This window comes from Lontra canadensis, unplaced genomic scaffold (genome assembly GCF_010015895.1).
Source record: "Lontra canadensis isolate GAN:19392208 unplaced genomic scaffold, GSC_riverotter_1.0 scaffold84, whole genome shotgun sequence".
NCBI lineage: Eukaryota > Metazoa > Chordata > Mammalia > Carnivora > Mustelidae > Lontra > Lontra canadensis.
Window position 1 is genome coordinate 838,047 of NW_022631078.1, and position 17,767 is coordinate 855,813.

Here is a 17,767-nt window from a genome sequence, read left to right on the forward strand (position 1 = left end):
GCCCTCGCAGTAGGCGTCCTGGGCTGCTGTCGATCGGGAAGACTGCACGGGGACAGATGGAAGCATCTTAGCGGAGCTGGGGTTCAGGGGCAGAGGCAGGAGCGCCCCGACTGCTGCTTCCTCTGCTGTCTGCATGGGTCTGCCCTGGAGCTGTGGTAGGGCCGAGGGTGTCTTCTGCTCTTGGCTGTGGCCTTGGTGGGGCTGTCCATGTGCCGCGCCAGCACGCGGGCTCTGGAGCCAAGGACAGGCGGCAGCCGCAGGAGCAGACGGTGGCCCGTGGGCCTGGTCAGGCCTTGGGGGACCGGAGGAGGAGGGTTGGGGCCGCAGGGGATCCGTGGATGGGAGCACGGAGGCCTCGGGTCGTGATTTCCTGGACCTTGCGTGCTGCCCCGTGTGGGGAAGGGCTCTCTGGCTGTCATGTGGGGGCGTCCTCAGCTGCCGTGGGGCGTGTGTTGTGGTCCTGCTGCTCCTTGGTGTCTCTGCCGCAGTCAGAGCAGCTCTTCCTGCGTTGCGGTCGGAGATGCGTCGGGAGGGGGCTGCCATCTGTCTGCTCCGCGCCGCCTGCTGCCTCACGCTCTCTGGATGCAAGTTTGTTTTGGAAAATGCTAGAGTGGACATGGGTCAGTCGAGGGCTGTGTTGAGGTTAGTGGCACTATGTGTTGCCACAGAAGGAGGAAGTGCGCAGAGGGTGACCCCAAGCGTCCGGATTTCAGAGCCACTTGGTGTGGGCATGTCCCCGGGGCTGGCTCCCCGCGCCCTCCATTCCCGGGCTCAGGGGTGGGGGGCCAGGCCACGGCTTGCGACAGCTGCCCACTCCCCTGAGCTGCTCCGTGGCCGGGGTCCGGATGCCCGTCGCTGAGCTCGTCCGCTCGGCTCTTGGGTCCGGAGCAGGGCGGCCTCGTCGGGAGCCTGCGGGCCCCTGCGGGCGAGTCTGTCCCTGCGGCGTCTGCTCTGGGCCCCTCGGCCTCCCCGGGTGCCCCTGTGAGCGGCTCCGCGGCTGAGCCTGCGCTCCTTTTGTCAGAGAGAAAACGATGAGGAGATTCAAGCCGCCAAAGAGAAGCTGAAGTACTGGCAGCGGCTGCGGCACGACCTGGAGCGCGCGCGTCTGCTCATCGAGCTCCTGCGCAAGCGGGAGAAGCTGAAGCGGGAGCAGGTGAGCTGGGGCCCCGCGAGGGCTCCTGCGCGGGCTGCGCCCCCCGCCTGCCCTCCTCCCGGGGCCAGGGGCGCGGCCGGCCCGCGGTGGGTGTCCGGGGGCGCCCCGTGTGCCCTGCCTCGATGGAGGCGCTGGGCAGGGGGCGGCAGCACGGGAGGAGGGCGCTGTGCGCTGGCGCTCGCAGGGGCGGGGCGGGGTGTGCAGCACAGCCCGGTGCCGTGTCCCGCAGGTGAAGGTGGAGCAGACGGCCATGGAGCTGCGGCTGACGCCGCTCACGGTGCTGCTGCGCTCGGTGCTCGACCAGCTGCAGGAGAAGGACCCGGCTCGGATATTTGCGCAGCCCGTGAGCCTGAAGGAGGTGGGTGTCGCGCGCCCGGCGCGGGGCGGGCGCTCTGCTGCTCGCGGGGGTCTGCCCATGGGGGCGTGGGGTGCGCCTGCGGGGCCCCGAGTGTTAGGCGTTTAGGGCCCCTTTGAGGTTAGGGGGGCGCAGGTTCCAGCGTCCCGTCTCGGGCACGAGAGGCCAGAGCCCCCCTGAGAGAGAAGCCGTCGAGGACGGCGGCTCCGGCCGGACGAGTGCACTGGTCACTGTGTGCAGTTTAAGGAGCTTGAGGCAGAGGGGCCCCGGCAGGTCGTGGGGTGAGCGTGTGCCGCGCAGTCAGGCGTGTGCGGGGCGCCGGTGCCGCGTGTGCGTGTCTCGGCCGGAGCGGGCGGGCGGGGTTGTGTAGAGCGAATAAGAGTCCTTCTCTGTTGGTAAATGCTTATTTTTCCTCCCTGAAATTAGGTACCAGATTATTTGGATCACATTAAACATCCCATGGACTTTGCCACAATGAGGAAACGGTTAGAAGCTCAAGGGTATAGACACCTCACTGAGTTTGAGGAGGATTTTAATCTCATTGTAGATAACTGCATGAAGTACAACGCCAAGGACACAGTGTTCTATAGAGCCGCCGTGAGGCTGCGCGATCAGGGCGGTGTCGTCCTGCGGCAGGCCAGGCGCCAGGCGGACAGCATCGGCTTCGAGGAGGCCTCGGGGATGCACCTGCCTGAGCGGCCTGCCGCGGCCCCCCGGCGGCCTTTCTCCTGGGACGACGGTAAGCACCAGCCCCGAGCCCAGGCCCCGGTGGGAGCGCGCGCTCCCTGCAGACCGCGCCCGCACGGCCCCGGGGGACTAGAACGCGAGCTGCCGTGTGACCGGACGTCTTCCGTACTCACGGGGAAGGGGAGGGATTCGCTCGAAACCGTCTCCTCAACTCCACACTCCTGACGCATGGTGCTCTTAACGCACCGTCACCGTAGAAGTTACCGCGTGTTTTCTGTTGTTTTTTAATTTTTCTTTGCCACAGTGTGGATTTTATGCCCCTAACGTTTCTGTCCAGACCAGGCGTGTTTCAGGGTCCATCAGGGAGAAGTCCACGGCCAGTGGCCCTGCAGGGGACGGCCTGGGTCTGAATGTACATACTGGGGGGGCAGTTTAGTTGGGGGCTGTGCCCCGGGTCGGTCTCAGGACCCTCCTGAGGATATCTTGTGACTGGGGGAAGGCCTCAGGGGCGGGCGTGTGCCCAGGACCCCGGACTCTGGCCTTGCAGCCATCTGAGTGCCGCTGTGTGCCTCTCAGACGGGCACAGTGGTCTGTTTGCGTGTCCCTGTCCTTGGGGGCTGCCTTCCCTGGGCCTTGCCCTGGCCGTGATGCTCCGGCCACCGTGCGACCTCCCCGGGACAGGACAGGGCTTCCGGGCTTTGAGCACTTGGGCATACGGGTCCTGGTGGGATTTCCTCAGTCAGGTCCTGCACCCGTGGTTTCACTAGGGAGAAGCTCAAGGATGAGAAGTGTTCATTTATTTTTTCCGTATTTGTGCGGGGAGATGGCGGAGCTAGGGGAGCCCGTGTCCCGGGACGTGGGCCGTCCGTCCTCCCTCCCCGATCAGTCTGTGGGGGCACCGGCTGCCTTCGTGCTGTGCTGAGGCCCACAGGCTGTGTCTTGGAGCGCCTTGCACCCAGAGCTGTCCCTCATCTGCTTGAGGGGTAAGATCTGACGAGGCCTGTTTTTGAGGGACTTCAAGTGACGTGATGGCTGTTTACGTGAACGGTTTTGAGGCTGTTATTTACGGAGTTGTGTCGGAGTCCGGGTGGGTGCAGGCCAGGCCGCTCGGGCGTTTTTGTTTATTCTGCAATTCTGATGCCTCGTGTCTTTGGGAAAAGCGCAGATGCTTTTAGTAAGTGCTTGTTTCCGCAGGACGGTGCCGCTCGCTCCTGGCGGTCGTGCTGTGGCTGTTGTCTCTTCCCGTCTTCCCTCTGTGCTCTCACTCCCGGTTTGGTCTCAGTCGGAAAGATCCATTTCTCTCTTGGCCGCCTTTCCCTGACCTCCGCTACTTTGTGTTTTATGAATTTTGTCGTTTTGCTTAAGTTAAAGTCGGTAGGGATTTTCATAGTAAATACGCCTGAAAAGGACAACGAACTGTGCATCGTGTGGCCCAGTTTGAGTAAAGCCCCCCAGAGGGCTGGGTCAGGAGACCGGCCCAGATGTGAGCCCCCGCCGGGTCAGATCCCGTCTGCACAGGTGGCCCCGTGGGTGTGGTCTGGTTGTTCCTTCCTCCGGCCGGCCCCAGCGCAGGTGCACGCCAGGAGGGGCGCTGGCCTGCTGCAGGCACCATGTCCCTATGCGCCTGGCTCGCCCGCTGGGGATCTGGAGACTTTCCTGCAGGCGCGTCCTGACGCCTGCTGGGTGGAAGTGTGTCTCCGGCGTGGCAGCCCGTCAGAGCGTGGAATGAGCGCGGTGGGGACTTGGGGCTCCTGCGGGTGGGGCCCGTGCCCGTGAGGCGGTCGCAGGGGCGGTGTGGTGGAGGACTGACCAGGTGTCCTCTGACTCTAGTGGACAGGTTGCTGAACCCGGCCAATAGGGCCCACATGGTCCTGGAGGAGCAGTTGCGGGAGCTGCTGGACAAGCTCGACCTCACGTGCGCCATGAAGTCCAGCGGGTCGCGGAGCAAGCGCGCCAAGCTCCTGAAGAAGGAGATCGCCGTCCTCCGAAACAAGCTGAGCCAGCAGCACAGCCAGCCCCCACCTGCAGAATCAGGTATTGGAAGCTTTGAAGAGGAAGGTGCTCAGCTGGGGCAGGAGACGGGGGAGGAAGGTAAGCACGTGCTGAGTGTCGGTCTTCACTTGCTCCCCGGAGCCCCCGCCGGGCTTTCCTTTCCGGTCCCCGCGGGTGCCGGCCCCGCGGCCTCGCGGCACTTACACGGTCACGCAGCTGGAGGCGCAGAATGAGACTTTCTTAACTTGTTCTTGAAACACTATTTAAAGAGTGACTTGGCCTTGCCCACCGCCCAGAGGGGTGCTAGAGCAGACGTGGCTTACGTGGCGAGACGGAGGGTGTTTGCTGGGCACAGCAACTCTTGAACGGGCCGTGATACCACCGTCACCTGAACGCTCCTCTCTGATACTGAAGGGTGGCAGGTGACGCACAGGCTGTCACCAGGGAGCAGGGATCTGACCCGGAGCTGCCTCCTGGGGCTCCCGACACGTCACATGCACAGTGACAAGGGCTGGTGACCATTCCTGGGGCGCGTGTCTGGGAGGAGAGCCGGGCACCGGGCACGTTTTCTGCGCGTAGGACGTCAGTGAGGAGAGGAAGCCCGCGCCCCGCGGGGAACCCCAGGGAAGCCCAGTACTAATAGGGCTCAGGTGGCCACTGGGGGCGGGCCTCGAGCTCGGGACGTGGGCTGTCCGGGGAGTGCTGTGGCCCAGTTTTTGGAGCTTAGAGAACCCGGTGGAAAACACTCCACCCTTGTCCGCGCTCTCCGTCTGAGTGCGAGCACACGCGGTTAGTGGGCGGAGGGAAGAAGGCACACGCCGCTGGCTGTCTGCCTTGTAGTCCGGGTTTCCTCTCGGCACGTCCACTCCGGAGCAGCAGGAGCAGTAACGCCGCCGTGGGCGTCCGCCTCGGTGCCGTGTGGGCGTTCCACAGCGCGTCCCCCGTGTCACTGCTCCTGTCGCGGCTGCTGCTCGAGGCGCCTGCTGGAGGCGAGAGCCGCGGCCCTCGGGCTCCTTTCTGTCCTTGGATGTGAGCCCTTGCGCGGCAGCTCCGCGTGGCTGTGCAGCTCTGCTTCGTCCTGCCCCCGCTGGCTCTCGGCTCCCCGTGCGGCTGACTAGGCTCCCCGGCGGCGCGAGACGCAGGCTCCGGAACCTCCCTTTCGGGCGATCGGATGAGGGCGGCAGGAGAGGCCACGGCGGGGCAGGAAGGACGGCTCTGCCGTTCTTTTGTTTTGTTGAGAGAGGGAGGGAGGGACTGTCAGGCAGGCTCCACGCCCAGCACGGAGCCCGACATGGGGCTCAATTTCATGACCTTGAGGTCCTGACCTGGCTGAAATCAAGGGTTGGACGGATGCTCAACCGGCTGAGCCCCCCAGGCGCCCCACGACAGTTCTGCTCTGCTGATGGCCTGACTCCTACAGGCTTTGATGCTGGCTGTGCCGTGTGTGCACCCTCACGGTCCTTGGGGTCCAGGGTGGCCCAGCTCGGGAGGCACACCCGTCCCGTCCAGTCTCCTTCCCCTGCCTGAGCGGCCTCTCCTTCCCCTGCCTCTCCTTCCCCTCCTTCCCCTTCTCCTTCCCACTCTGGCTGAGCTGATCTTTATCTGTTTGTGGGAAAACCACTCTTTGTGTGTTATTTGCTCCAAAGAGAGTGAGTTTGGGGAAAGCTTGTGAATAGTCGCTCACTGTCCCCGGTGGGGGCCGGGGGTGCGGTTTGTGTGGACGTGGGGTCTTCCCCAGTCGTCCCTGCAGTTTCCTCGCCAGGCGGGCGCCCCCCCCACACCAGCCCACATTTACTGTTCTGAGGCATGGGGTCATTTTGAAGGAAGACAGGGAGGTCTGACAAGGGATGGCCCCGGGTCCACGTGGAGAGAGCTGGTGGGGCCGGTGCAGGGGAGGTGGAGGCAGCGGTGGGACCTCCAGGTGGCCGGGGGCAGGGCTGGGGGCTGTCATCCCACGAAGGTTGGTGAAGACAGCCCAGAGCTAGTGCAGAAAGGAGAGCTCGTGATCCTTCGTGGGACGAGGGCCCGGCATCTTGTGCAAGAGGAGGACGCAAGACCACCGCGTGCTCCGCGCCTTCCGCGTGCTGTCTCTCTTGTGACTGAATAGGGGTTATGGGTGGGTTGGCCCCATTGAGGCCCCTCCTGGAAGGGAGGCCCTGGGGGCCGTTGCTCTGCTGGGGCCTCTTCCTCGCATCCCCCACGGTAGGGCCGGGGCTCCTGCCTCCGCTCTGTCTGCTGCGCTCCCGTGGTTCTCTAGGCCGACGGGCGGGGCTCGCCAGCCTGCGTCCTCAGAGCTTAGTCTCTGCTGCCTGGAGGTTGGCCCCAGCGGACCGATCGGGCGCAGAGCCGTGAAGGCAGGTGGCTCTGGGAGAAGGGCAGGTGTGGGCCGGCAGGCCGCAGGGCGCCGTCACCGAGTCGCCGGCCGGGCCTTTCCCTTCCAGCCCCTGGGATTTAGGTTGTGCTGTGAGGAGGTCTGTCCTCGGGTTTCAGGACCGAGCCTTTGTCTTCCTGCAGGCTCCCCGAGGCCCGCTCGAGTTCCGGGCCGCCGAGAGTCCCCAGAGCGAGTGGGGCTGGGGTTTGGCAGGTCCCGCTGGAGCAGGACACGTCCCGTGTCTGTAAAAGGCGTCTCCGGTGTGCAGTGTGTGTAGGTGGTGGTTTCTCCATCGAGGACTGCGGGGAGGAAGCCCGAGCCAGGGGTGGAGGTCAGGCAGCGTGTGGTCAGGGTCCCAGGAGGCAGACGCCTCTCGCCGGAGCCTGCCCGAGTTCTCTGTGGCTTTGATGTGGACGCGCTCGGTCAGGGGAGTTGGCGAGGCCTGAGCTGCGGATGGACCTGCCTCTTCGGGTTTTCCGAGGCGCCGGCTTCAGACCCTGAGCAGGGAACCTTGTGGCTTTTGTGAGGGAGTTTCGGACCTGCGTGTTTGTGCTCACGGCTCAGAGTCGAACGGGGTTTGTTCTAGAAGGTCGTAGAGCAGGTCTCCTATGCAGTTCAGTGACGGGATTGTCAGCAGCCAGTGACCTTTCAAGAGAACGGTAACGTTTGTGTTAACTCCCCGGGGGCGGTAGGCTTAGGGTCCTGAGCGGGCGGCAGGGGTGCTGGCTGACAGACACGGGGTCCAGCTGTGGGGTCACCGGGCACCAGTGCTTTCTTCTTTTCTTATGGGTGAGGAGAGCGAGGCCCAGGGCTTCGGTAACCCCCATGGTGTGGCAGCCGGTGCTGGTGCTGGTTTGCACCTAGGTCACCTGTGTAGCCCTTGACAGCTGGCCCCCCCCCCCCCCCGCCTCCTGCCCCTTCACGCCTCAGAGATGCTTCTGGGGAGCTGCCCCGGCTGAGCGCAGTGCGGGGACGGTGGGCAGGCAGGGCAGTTGTGGCTGTGCCTCAGGCTGCCTTTGGGCAGGAGGAGGGGTGGGGAGGGCCCTCAGATGACGCTCTCACCTTTGAGGGCAGAAGAGAGCCCTGGGTGGGCTGAGCGTGAGACGCAGGGGAGTGTGTGCGTGGACCTTGGGGGCCCGGGGCCTTGTGTACTTGGCCAGGGACGTGGGCACCCTGGCTGCTGGCTGCCCAGGCTGGATGGGCAGGCTTGGGGCTGAGTCAGGACTGGAGTCTGATGGGGAAGCACGGACAGGGCATGTGAGGAGGGGCCCAGAAGAACCTGGGGAGGGCGTGGCTTTCTCGGGCTCTAGCGGCCGCGGCCTGCGTTGCCAGGGCCCACCCGGCTAAGACAGAGGCTGCTGGCCGTGGCTGCGACCGCACGTGGCCGCAGCGAAGGGGGCAGGACTCCTGGTGCAGTGGTCAGGCTGGGAGCCTGGTGTGGGGGCCCCGGGGGAGAGGCCGGGGCGGGGACAGGAGGCCGGTGGCGAACTGAAGCGCACGCTGAGGGAAGGGGCGGTGGGGTCCTTACGCGAGTGGGCGTGGGCCGCGGTGGCGCATCCCTGGCCGGCGGTGGGCTTCGTGGCGAAGCCTCCCAGCAGCAGTGGCTCTCCCTGCTCCCCGGTTTCCATCTGCTCGGTCTCCTGGGTGGTCCGTGACTTTTGTTTTCCTAAACCTGTTGGGACTTGAAGGGACAGGCATGAAGAGCCCGGCCCCGTGTTGGTCAGCGTGGTTCGTGGCTCGGTGTTCTGCATCGCGGTGCCACACGGTCCCCTCAGGCAGTGGTACGGCCGTGGTAGGGGCGTGGACACAGAAGGACTTGGGTCCCCTCTGCCGCGGACACACCGCCTCGGGGATTGGGTCCCCTGTGACGTGCTGTGTCCGGCTTCAAGGGCCATGGCCCAGCAGGGCTGTGTCTGGGGCGAGCAGAGCCCCTGCTGCGCTGGCGGCTTGAGCCCTGCCTGGCTCCGTCTCGCGTTCCCAAGGGAGAGTTCGCAGGACGCGCTCTGGGCCGTAAGTGGGACCCAGGAGCTGTGCAGCTTTCCGCTTTCAGAACGACCGGCTTTGAGACACGACCTTCTTCGGGATTTCCACGCGGCTTTGGGCGGTTCGGAGGGTTCGTGAGAGGAGAACCGTGCTTCGTGAGGCCGCACGGACCGCTTCGGACCGTGTGCGTTGTCACTCTTGCTTTGGTGTCACGTGTCTTGTAGCCCAAAGCAGTGGCTTGTCCCGGAGGGCTGCTCCCTCGCATGGCCGGCCTGCGTGGTCCCTGGAGGACCTCCTCTCGGGTGCGGGGATAAAGCCCTGTTCCCTCGGGTCGTCAGACTTGTGGTTTTCATGTTAATAGTTTCAAGAAGCGTTTTAAACGAGGCAAAGATCGTTTTCTTTGAAAGAGTGTTTTTATTTTTAAAGTCAGATTTGAGAAAAAGACTCCACTGTGACGTTTCAGAGCGTGGCTTGTGGGGCGGTGGAGAGTCGAGGGGGAGGTTTTCCTGCTCCCGTGAGACATTCACAGCCGCCCACCACTCACCAGACAGGCCTTGTCACCAACCTAGAACCCCTTGGTCAGAGTCAGATTTACATGCTCTTGCTGACCTGCTCGCTGACCGTGTGGCCCAGGTCAGGACCGTGCGGGAATGCCTGGGTAGCCCCTAGTTATGGGACGTTTTCCTCTTCCTCAAGGTAAGTGAACGGTGGATTGCGGTCGCGGTCACGGACGCGAACGGTGTCAGTACTGGCGTATGTGGAGGCGGTCCTCGCCAGTCGCTTTCCGAGAGGGACTTGATACCCTGCGCGCCTGGAGCCCGGGCGCTGCGCCGCGTCCGCGTCCGCTGTTAGGGAAGCACACAGTGTCCCCCACGGGTCCGGGCTGCTGCGGCCCCTCACGCTTGCAGTCAGTACGTGTGATGCGTTGTTCTCCTTGATTGACTTAGTATTTTGGTGGACTTCACATTTATAGTAAGTTTTATAATAGATCTTATAATTACCAGTTTTCAAAAATCACTTTATTTATAATTTTTTCAGGAGATAAATCTCCCCCTAAACTTGAACCATCAGATGCATTACCTCTTCCTTCAGACTCGGAGACTAATTCAGAGCCACCAACCCTCAAACCAGTAGAACTCAACCCCGAGCAGAGTAAACTATTCAAAAGAGTCACATTTGATAATGAATCACATAGCACTTGCACTCAGAGCGCACTGGTAACCGGACACCCTCCAGAGCCCACCCTCGCCGGTAGTGGCGATGCGCCAGCGGCGGTCTCCGCGGTGCCGGAGCCAGCAAGCGATGTAAACAGACGCACTTCTGTTCTCTTCTGCAAATCGAAAAGTGTAAGCCCCCCAAAGTCCGCCAAGAACACTGAAACCCGGCCAACTTCTCCTCAGCTAGGGACCAAAACCTTTCTGTCTGTAGTCCTTCCGAGGTTGGAGACTCTTCTGCAGCCAAGAAAAAGGTCGCGGAGCACCTGCGGCGACTCTGAGGTGGAGGAGGGGTCCCCGGGAAAGCGGCTGGACACAGGTAAATGCCCCGGGGCACCGCGGTCTCTCTCCTCCAGGGCTGTCGCTGGAGCCGCCCGGCGGGGCCCTCAGCTGCCGTTGGCCGCGGACGGTCGGGGGCTGGGGTGGCCTGGCGGGGTCTGGTGGTGCACGCGGCGTGTCCCAGGATGTGGGTGGTGCGGTGGATCAGGGCGCATGGTGACGGTCCCCTGCGGGCCCGTGTGGCTCCAGCCTGCGGCGATGAGGCGGCGTCCCCCACCCCCAGGAGCCGCTGATGTGACCCTGGAGCCTGTTGGCCCCGCGTGTTGGGCTTCTGTCCTCGAGTCCCCTGAATTTCTCGAGCCGGGGTGGCCCGGCCTGGTGGCCTTAGTTTCTCCGCCCCCTCCCCACGGGCGCGGCGGGCCGTCCTTCCTGAGCCCATGCAGCCCGGGTGGTGCGGCTGATTGCGCGCGCTGTCTGCGTCCGTGCCACTGATGGAAGCCTGGGAGTGTCGGTGCCCAGGGTCCGCTTGTTGCGTCCGCACCCAGAGGTGCATTCTGTGGGGGCGGTCAGGCAGAGGTGGCTGGGGTGCGCTCCCTGCCCCGCAGCCGACATGCGACTCCTGGTGGCCGGAAGATTCTGTGGGACTTTTGTCCTAACGCGTGCGAAACTTTGCTTCATCCAGTTAACGTGACGGAAGTGCTCTGTGCCGCTGCTTGTCTTGGGTGGGTTGGAGCCTTCTCTGTTCCCGCGTACCGTGAGCTGCGCGGGGGAGGCCCGGGCCATGCACGGAGCTCGTGTCTGCGCTTGCGAGTCCGGACACCGCGCTGCGGCCCGTCAGAGCCGGGCCAGGGGCACACTCCTTCCGCGCTGTGTGTGCGAACGCCGAGGTCCAGTTGGCGTGCGAGGATGGAAGCCAGAGCACGTCGTGCCACGGGCACCTAGGCAGAGCCGCTGGGACGTTGTTCAGGGCTCCAGGCCCCGGGCCAGAGCCTCTGACTGCGGCCCTGGTGTGCCACGAAGCTGGTGTCAGAGGAGGGGTCCGTGGGGCCCGACGGTGGCCCTCACCCGGCCAGGCGGGTCCTGCTGTAGCTGATGCCCCCCGCCGTCCACCGAGTAGGTGAGGCTCCACGGGCAGCCCGGTGGCCGTGCTTACAGGGGCCTCGGGCGCCCTCGCCCTTGTAGGAGGTGCCGGCCCCCTCCTGCCCCGTGTGCGGCGGAGCGGGGGCCTTGCTGGTGTCTGGTGCCGACGGGAGCCGCGCAGGAGCGTCTGTGAGCGGGCCGCGGCGGGCGGCCAGACGAACGCCTCCTCCCGGTGGCATGACTGACGCAGGGGTGTTTGCTTTCTTGTTGCAGAGCGGCAGTAGACTGGCTGCGTGCTGAGTCCTGACGCCGTCCCGCGCGGCCCGGGAGTCTTAGTAGCACTGGGCCCGCGCCGCTTCCCGCTGCCCATCCTGGCGCCTGTTTCTGGCCCTGCCTCACCTCCGCCTCCTGGCGTTCTCTGCACGCCCTGGACCGCTCGCTCCGAGGGGCGGCCTCCGCTGTCCGAGGACGTGAACTGTTGTGAACCTTCCACTTTTTCCAGAGATTCGTCTGGGTGCTCTGCCTTGTAGGGGTTTGCTGGCGTCCCGCGGCCCGCTGCAAGACTCCCAAGTTAGGGGGAAGACAGACCCTCTTTGGAGACGCTTGGCCTCTGGGGGCCCTCCCTGCTCTTGAGCTGTGGGAAGCGCCGGGGGGGGCGGCCCGGGTTAGAGACCCTGACCCCGCTTGAGCCGGTGCCGCGCCACCCGGAGCCCACGTCCTGTCTTCTCGCTTCCTCCTTCCGCGATGCTCATCTGTTTCCCGGAACGGACAGCTGGCCTGGGACTTCCGCGCTCCTGGTCTCTGCTCTCGAGACGCCTGCTGTGTGCACGTCACGCGCCGTGGCGTGTGTGTGCGTGTGGGACACACAAAGACAGAGATACAGAGACGGGCGTAGAGACAGACTGAGACACACAGAGCAGAGACAGATACAGAGACAGACACAGACACAGAGAGAGACAGAGACAGAGACGAGACAGATGGAGGCAGACACCGGCCACCTTGAGAGACAGAGACAGAGACAGACAGAGAAAGAGAGACACAGAAACAGAGCTACAGAGACAGACACAGACACAGAGACAGAGACAGACACAGACCCACAGAGACAGATACAGAGACACACAGAGACAGAGAAACAGAGACAGACACAGAGAGACAGAGAGACCGAGGGAGACGGGATGCAGACAGACAGACACAGACACAGACACACAGAGACAGACAGACGCAGAGAGACACAGGGAGTCATGTTCACCCTCCGGCCGCTCACTGTGGAGGCTGGCCTCGCGGCGCCCCCAGTCAGACCAAATGGCTTTTTCGCTGTTTTCCAGGTTCTCAGTTTAACCCCTAGCATGCTGGGTAGCTCATTCTCTGGACCCTAACTGTCCTCTCTCACCACGTGGACCGCAGCTCTGCTGAGCGGTCACTGCACCCTGGGGTCTCTCATAACTTTGTGGAGGACGCTGGGAGCATCTGTTCAGCCGTCTTCCAAACAAAAACACACACACCGGCGCGTGGAGGACACGGGCCCCACCCCGCCCACCCCCTTCTGTAAGTCAGAGCCAGACGCCCCCGGGAGCAACGGTGCCGGTGCCGGAGAGCCGCCCGGTGCCCCTCCTCGAGCCGGCCGCCGGTAGGGACGCCGCCTCACCCGCCCCGACCCCGTGGGTAGGTGTGAACGATGCCGAGGGCGACTTTAGAGCCGGGGGCGAGACAGCCCCTGGCGCCCGCGGGTGACTTATGTGGACCGAGACTGTGATCCCGCCGTCAGCAGGCACGGAACTGGCCTGGAGGGACCGGGGGCTCCGGGCCGGGCGCGGGGTGCGCGGCCCAGCCGGAAGATGTGTGAACACGGATGCCTCCCCTCGCCTGTCGGTGTCTTTCCTTCCTGGGTTTCCGCCCGGTCTCCTGCCCGTGCGTGTGTCTCCCTGCCGGCCGGCCCCCGGGGAGTCCGGAGCGAGCCGGGCAGCTCTGTCTGCGCTCGCCACGCCCATCGCCTGCTGTCGCGGGGCCCTGCCCTGCCGCCGCCACCGCTTCCGGGGGGCGGTCTAGGCGAAAGCAGGGTGGTTGGGATCTCACTTGCTGCTTTTATGAAAAGGTTGGAAGACGCGCTTGTGTCGCCAGCAGTACAAATAAGAACGTATGACGAGGCGGGCGGCCCCAGCACCTGGGGAGGCCGAGCCCAGTCGCTGTGCCCCGGCCTCTGGAGCTGGCCTGGCGGCACACCTTGGGCTGTACCGTCGGGGGGCCCGGGCAGGTCCTGGGCTGGCAGGCAGCGCCCTGGTGTCTGCGCCACGGGGTGTGGTGTGCGGGGAGCGCGGCCCACCCTGCTTCTGTGCCTCCTGCCCGGCACCAGCAGAAGGTTCCTTGAGGAGCCGTGAGGGTGTGGCAGGTGTGGGCCTCGTCCCCGTGGGGGACCACCAGGGGTTTCTCGCTGCCGGGCGGCCGGGAGCTGTTCCCGCGAGCTTGCAGCTGTACAAAGTCGCAAGGGCTTAGCTTCTGCCGCTGTTGACCGGCCGTCTCAGGAGGCCCCTTGGGACCCCTCCCCATGGTGGCCCAGCTGTGCCCCAGGAAGGTTCCCCAGGGGAGCCGCTGGGCCAGAGCGTCTTTTGGCTCAGGGTGTTGTGCCCGTGGGGGCCGAGAGGACGGTCCTGTGTGGCGGGACGGGGCCTGTGCGCAGGGTCCCGCGTGCTCTGGGGCGCGGCCCCTACGCTGGAGTCCGCCAGCCTTTCCCGCACGGCCAGCTCGTGTGTTGCAGCACGCGGACTCGACGTTCCGTGTCGAGAAACGTAGTCTCCCTGAAGTGGTTTGTTAAGAGTTGGTGTGGACGTGGTTTCGGCTAGGGCCTCAGGTGCCCCGTGAACGCCTGCCCTTTGCGAGGGGCTCGCGGGCCCATCTCCACGCGGACCCCGAAACCTGCCCTGGCCTTGTGGGCTGTGCAGGGTGGGGCTGGGGGCTCCCTCAGCCTCAGCTGGCTGGGAGGAAGCGTGTGTCTGCGCAGGGGATCTGTGGGCCGGGAGGGGGCAGAGACGCTGCTGCCCCAGCCTTCGGCCACCTTGAGGACGTCGGGAGGGCTGGGCGGCCTGGGGGGGCTGTGCTCCGGCCCAGCAGTCTCCTCTTGCCGGGCGTGTCTGTGATGCCTGCTAGTTAGCAGCTGCTAAGTGATGTTGCCTGGGTAGCAGACAACTAGTCGCTGGGGGCGTCTAGTGGGCGTCCGTTCCGTGCCCCGGGGAGATCGTGGGAGCCCCACGTTTTCACTTTCCCCCTCGCGTTTCATGGGGAGCATGGCCTTGGGTGGTTCTTGCCGAGCACCGGGGGCAGGTGCCCTCGGTGCCGCCTTCCTGGTGGCAAGTGAAGCCTGGCGCCGCGTTGGGAGCACGGGTGCCGGGTCGTCGTCTTCCCTGGCTGCCTCGACGCAGGCACTGGGCCTCGGTCTGACCGTGGCCGGGGCGCTTGGGAACAGGCATCTTCTCTGTTGTTCTGAGTGATGACTGCCTGTCGGGGACGGGCAGCAGGCCCTGGCTGAGCTCTTCCCAGGTGCCTCGCACGCCTGCCCCGGTCGTGCCCGCTCCAGCTCTGCAGGGAAAGGTGCAGGTGGAAGGGACCTGGGGCAAGGTGGCAAGTGTCCGGTGAGGCCATCCAGAGTCACCGGGCCCCAGCTCCAAGGTGACCCCGTGCAGAGCCGCTTTGTGGCTGCCTGTCCTTGTTGCCCCTAGGGCCAGTCGGTGATGTCCTGGGGCTTCGTCCACGGGCACAGGCGGTGGCTTCATGGCCTCACTGCTGCTGGGTGCTGGACACGCGCCTGCGGGACTGTGGCCCTGTCCTTCCGTCCTTACAGGGAGCCTGGGTGGGGTGGGCTGTCTCTGAGTTGGGGTCTCGCTGCCTTTTGCAGCTCCTGGGGGACCCTGGGCATTGCTTCACTCTTCCCCGTGTCCCCGACCCGCTGGCCGCCTGGTTTCCGCTCAGCGGCTGCGCTTTATGGGCCACGCCTGTCCGAACGGCTTCGGCGAGTACGGCCCCCGCCAGCTGCCCTGCCCGCCGGGGTGCGGACGCGGGCACAGTGGTCGCTCGGTTCTCTCGGAGCCGGTGCTGCTGAGTCGCAGGGGATGGAACAAGGCGTCGCAAGGACTTGCTCCAGGAGAACAAGTCGCTTGGGATTGTCCTGTGAGCAGTGGCGCGTCTGCTGCCGCGGCTGCGCTTCTCGGCCGTACGCGCGCCTTGGCTGCGGAGAAAGTGGCGTGTAAAGTCGATGAGGAAACCCTGTAACCTGGCCACCTCCTTCAGAAAACATTTAAAGAATCAGATTTAATTTTTTTTTTTAAATTTTATTTATTTGACAGAGACAGAGAGATCACAAGCAGGCAGAGAGGCAGGCAGAGAGACAGGAGGAAGCAGGCTCCCCGCTGAGCAGAGAGCCCGATGCGGGGCTCGATCCCAGGATCCCGAGATCATGACCTGAGCTGAAGGCAGCGGCTTAACCCACTGAGCCACCCAGGCGCCCCAGAGTTAACGTTTTTTTGAGCATGGGAACAAGATTGTTTTGGGAAGAGACATGTGCCCAGTGCCCGGCCGTCGGGCCCCGAGGGAGCGGCTGCTTGCCCTGTTGGGGCGTCGGGTGCTTTGGGAGGCAGCGGCGCGGCTCAAGAGTTGCCGTGGTTTTGGGTGAACTGTGTTTTGTTCGGCTACACAGACTGTTGACAAACCGGGGCGGGGGGGTTGCCTCCCCAGTGGCCCTGGCACTGTGGGCGCGGGGCTAAAGGGCGCGTCGCTAAAGGGCGCATCACCTGCTTTCATGCGTCCGCGTGTTCTTGAGGTGCATGTGTTTCCTCGGACTTGCCGTTCCCATTGAAGGCCCCGTGTGTGAACCTGCTCTTGGTGGTGGCGAGGGGCCTCACCCAGGCAGGGCTCGTCCCCCACGCGGAGGCTCGCCACGCGGCAGAGTCCTTTGATGGGGGAGGACGAGCTGGGTGCGCTCGGCTTTGCCTTTGTGGGGCCTGTGCAGACCGTGTTGCTCTGTGGAGACGAGCACCGTGTTCAGACCAGCTTGTCTCTGAGCTCGAGGGCACCTCCGTGTCTCTGCCGTGCACGCTGCAGGGTGGGGGTAACGGGCGACCGGATGCCGCGCGGCCTCGGAAGGGAGCGCTCTTGCGCAGCGTGGTCCGGCGCATGGGACTGAGGTGCCCCTGGGCCTGTGTTGCAGGTCTCACCAACGGCTTTGGGGGTGCGCAGAGCGCCCAGGAGCCGGGCGGCGCCCCGGGGAGGAGAGCCGCGCCGCGCCGACGCTGTGCCTCCGAGTCCAGCATCGCATCCAGCAGCAGCCCGCTCTGCGACGCGAGGTGGGCCCCGTCCCGCTTGCCTGCTGACCTGTGCCCGCCTGCCCTGCCCCCTCCTCCCCCCCAGGGGCTCGTGCGTCCTGGGTTCCACCTGCCTCATGGAGCTTAACCAGAGACGGGAAACTAACTGTTCGTGGAAAACGGGCAGTTTCTGAATCTGGTTACACTTGTTCTTTATCTTTTCCTCCCTTTAAAGTCGTGTGCTGGTGGGAAGGGTGGCGAGCACAGCCCCGCCCGTCTGCCCCGTGGGGGCCCCGCACGCTCCGGGTTGTTGGCTGCGTCTGCCCCGTGTGCCTTCTGGGGCCCGGCTCCGCTGCAGACGGAGCGGAGGGGAAGGACTGCGTCCTGACACGGCTTTGCTTTTCCTCCTGAAGCTTTAGCGCGCCCAGGTGTGGCCGGGGCAAGCCCGCGCTGGTACGCAGGCACACGCTGGAGGACCGCAGCGAGCTGATCTCCTGCATTGAGAACGGGAACTACGCCAAGGCCGCCAGGATCGCCGCCGGTGAGTGTGGGCCCCGTCCTCCGCGGGCCGGGGTGTGGGCTCCCGCTCTGCCAGGCGAGGTCCAGCTGGCTTCCGTCCCAAGGGTCTGTGAGCTCCATGCGCATGGGGACGGCTGCCGCTCACGGGAAGGGGGGCCGTGGGGACAGCGGGGACGGCTTTGTCCTGTGCGGGACCGTTTTGTGTGGGGGATCCTCAGTCACATGTTTGCTGGTCATGGGGCTCTGGAGGCCGCTGACCTCAGCCTTGGTGGCCATTTGCAGCCACACGTGGGGGACCGCAGGCCTGCTGGTTCCCCCCATTTCTGCATCTGGCAGAGCACGAGGGACCCGCTGGGCCGGTGCTGGCCGGGCCAGACTTTGGGCTCAGGTGGGAGTGGGTCTTGCTGGGACTCCTACAGGGGTGGCCTGAGACGTGCCTGGTGCCCGGCCCTCCCGATGACGCCCTGCGCCCTTCCTTTCTCTGCCCAGAGGTCGGTCAGAACAGCATGTGGATTTCAACCGATGCTGCGGCCTCCGTCCTCGAGCCTCTCAAAGTCGTGTGGGCCAAGTGCAGTGGCTACCCCTCCTATCCGGCCCTGGTGAGCCTCGGGACAGTGGGCTGTGGGGCCACGACCCTGGGCTATGTGTCGTGTGGGTCCGTGGGGCTGCCCTTTGGGGAGCCAGGGTGCTGAGCTGTTGGGTCCTGAGCCCCAAGTCCGGGGGCCGTGCCCCTGCTGTTGTCGGGACAAGTGTCCCGTGAGCGTTGGCCGGGGGACGTGTGTGCAGGGTCAGGGAGCAGTGTGTTCCGGGGCCGTGGCAGACAGGCCCTCAGACGTGACCTGCACG

At 64.8% G+C, this 17,767-nt stretch overlaps 1 protein-coding gene across 7 annotated transcripts in view; it reads left to right on the plus strand.

Annotated features, from left to right (window-relative positions):
• Window positions 1–17,767, plus strand: part of BRD1 (bromodomain containing 1) — a 39,078-nt gene that overhangs the window by 18,855 nt on the left and 2,456 nt on the right. The window contains exons 3-11 of one of the 7 annotated variants that reach the window (XR_004385640.1): window positions 1,022–1,153; window positions 1,383–1,511; window positions 1,935–2,247; window positions 4,026–4,286; window positions 9,580–9,887; window positions 9,970–10,074; window positions 16,309–16,444; window positions 16,816–16,943; window positions 17,411–17,520. Coding sequence is in view for 6 of the 7 variants with exons in the window: in XM_032882749.1 (XP_032738640.1) it covers window positions 1,022–1,153; window positions 1,383–1,511; window positions 1,935–2,247; window positions 4,026–4,286; window positions 9,580–10,074; window positions 16,309–16,444; window positions 16,816–16,943; window positions 17,411–17,520 (1,704 nt within the window). In the remaining variant the exon portion in view is untranslated. Of the gene's footprint in view, window positions 1–1,021; window positions 1,154–1,382; window positions 1,512–1,934; window positions 2,248–4,025; window positions 4,287–9,579; window positions 10,075–11,387; window positions 11,674–16,308; window positions 16,445–16,815; window positions 16,944–17,410; window positions 17,521–17,767 lie in introns of those variants that run through there. The other 6 variants (XM_032882749.1, XM_032882751.1, XM_032882750.1 and 3 more) reach the window with 6 other exon arrangements.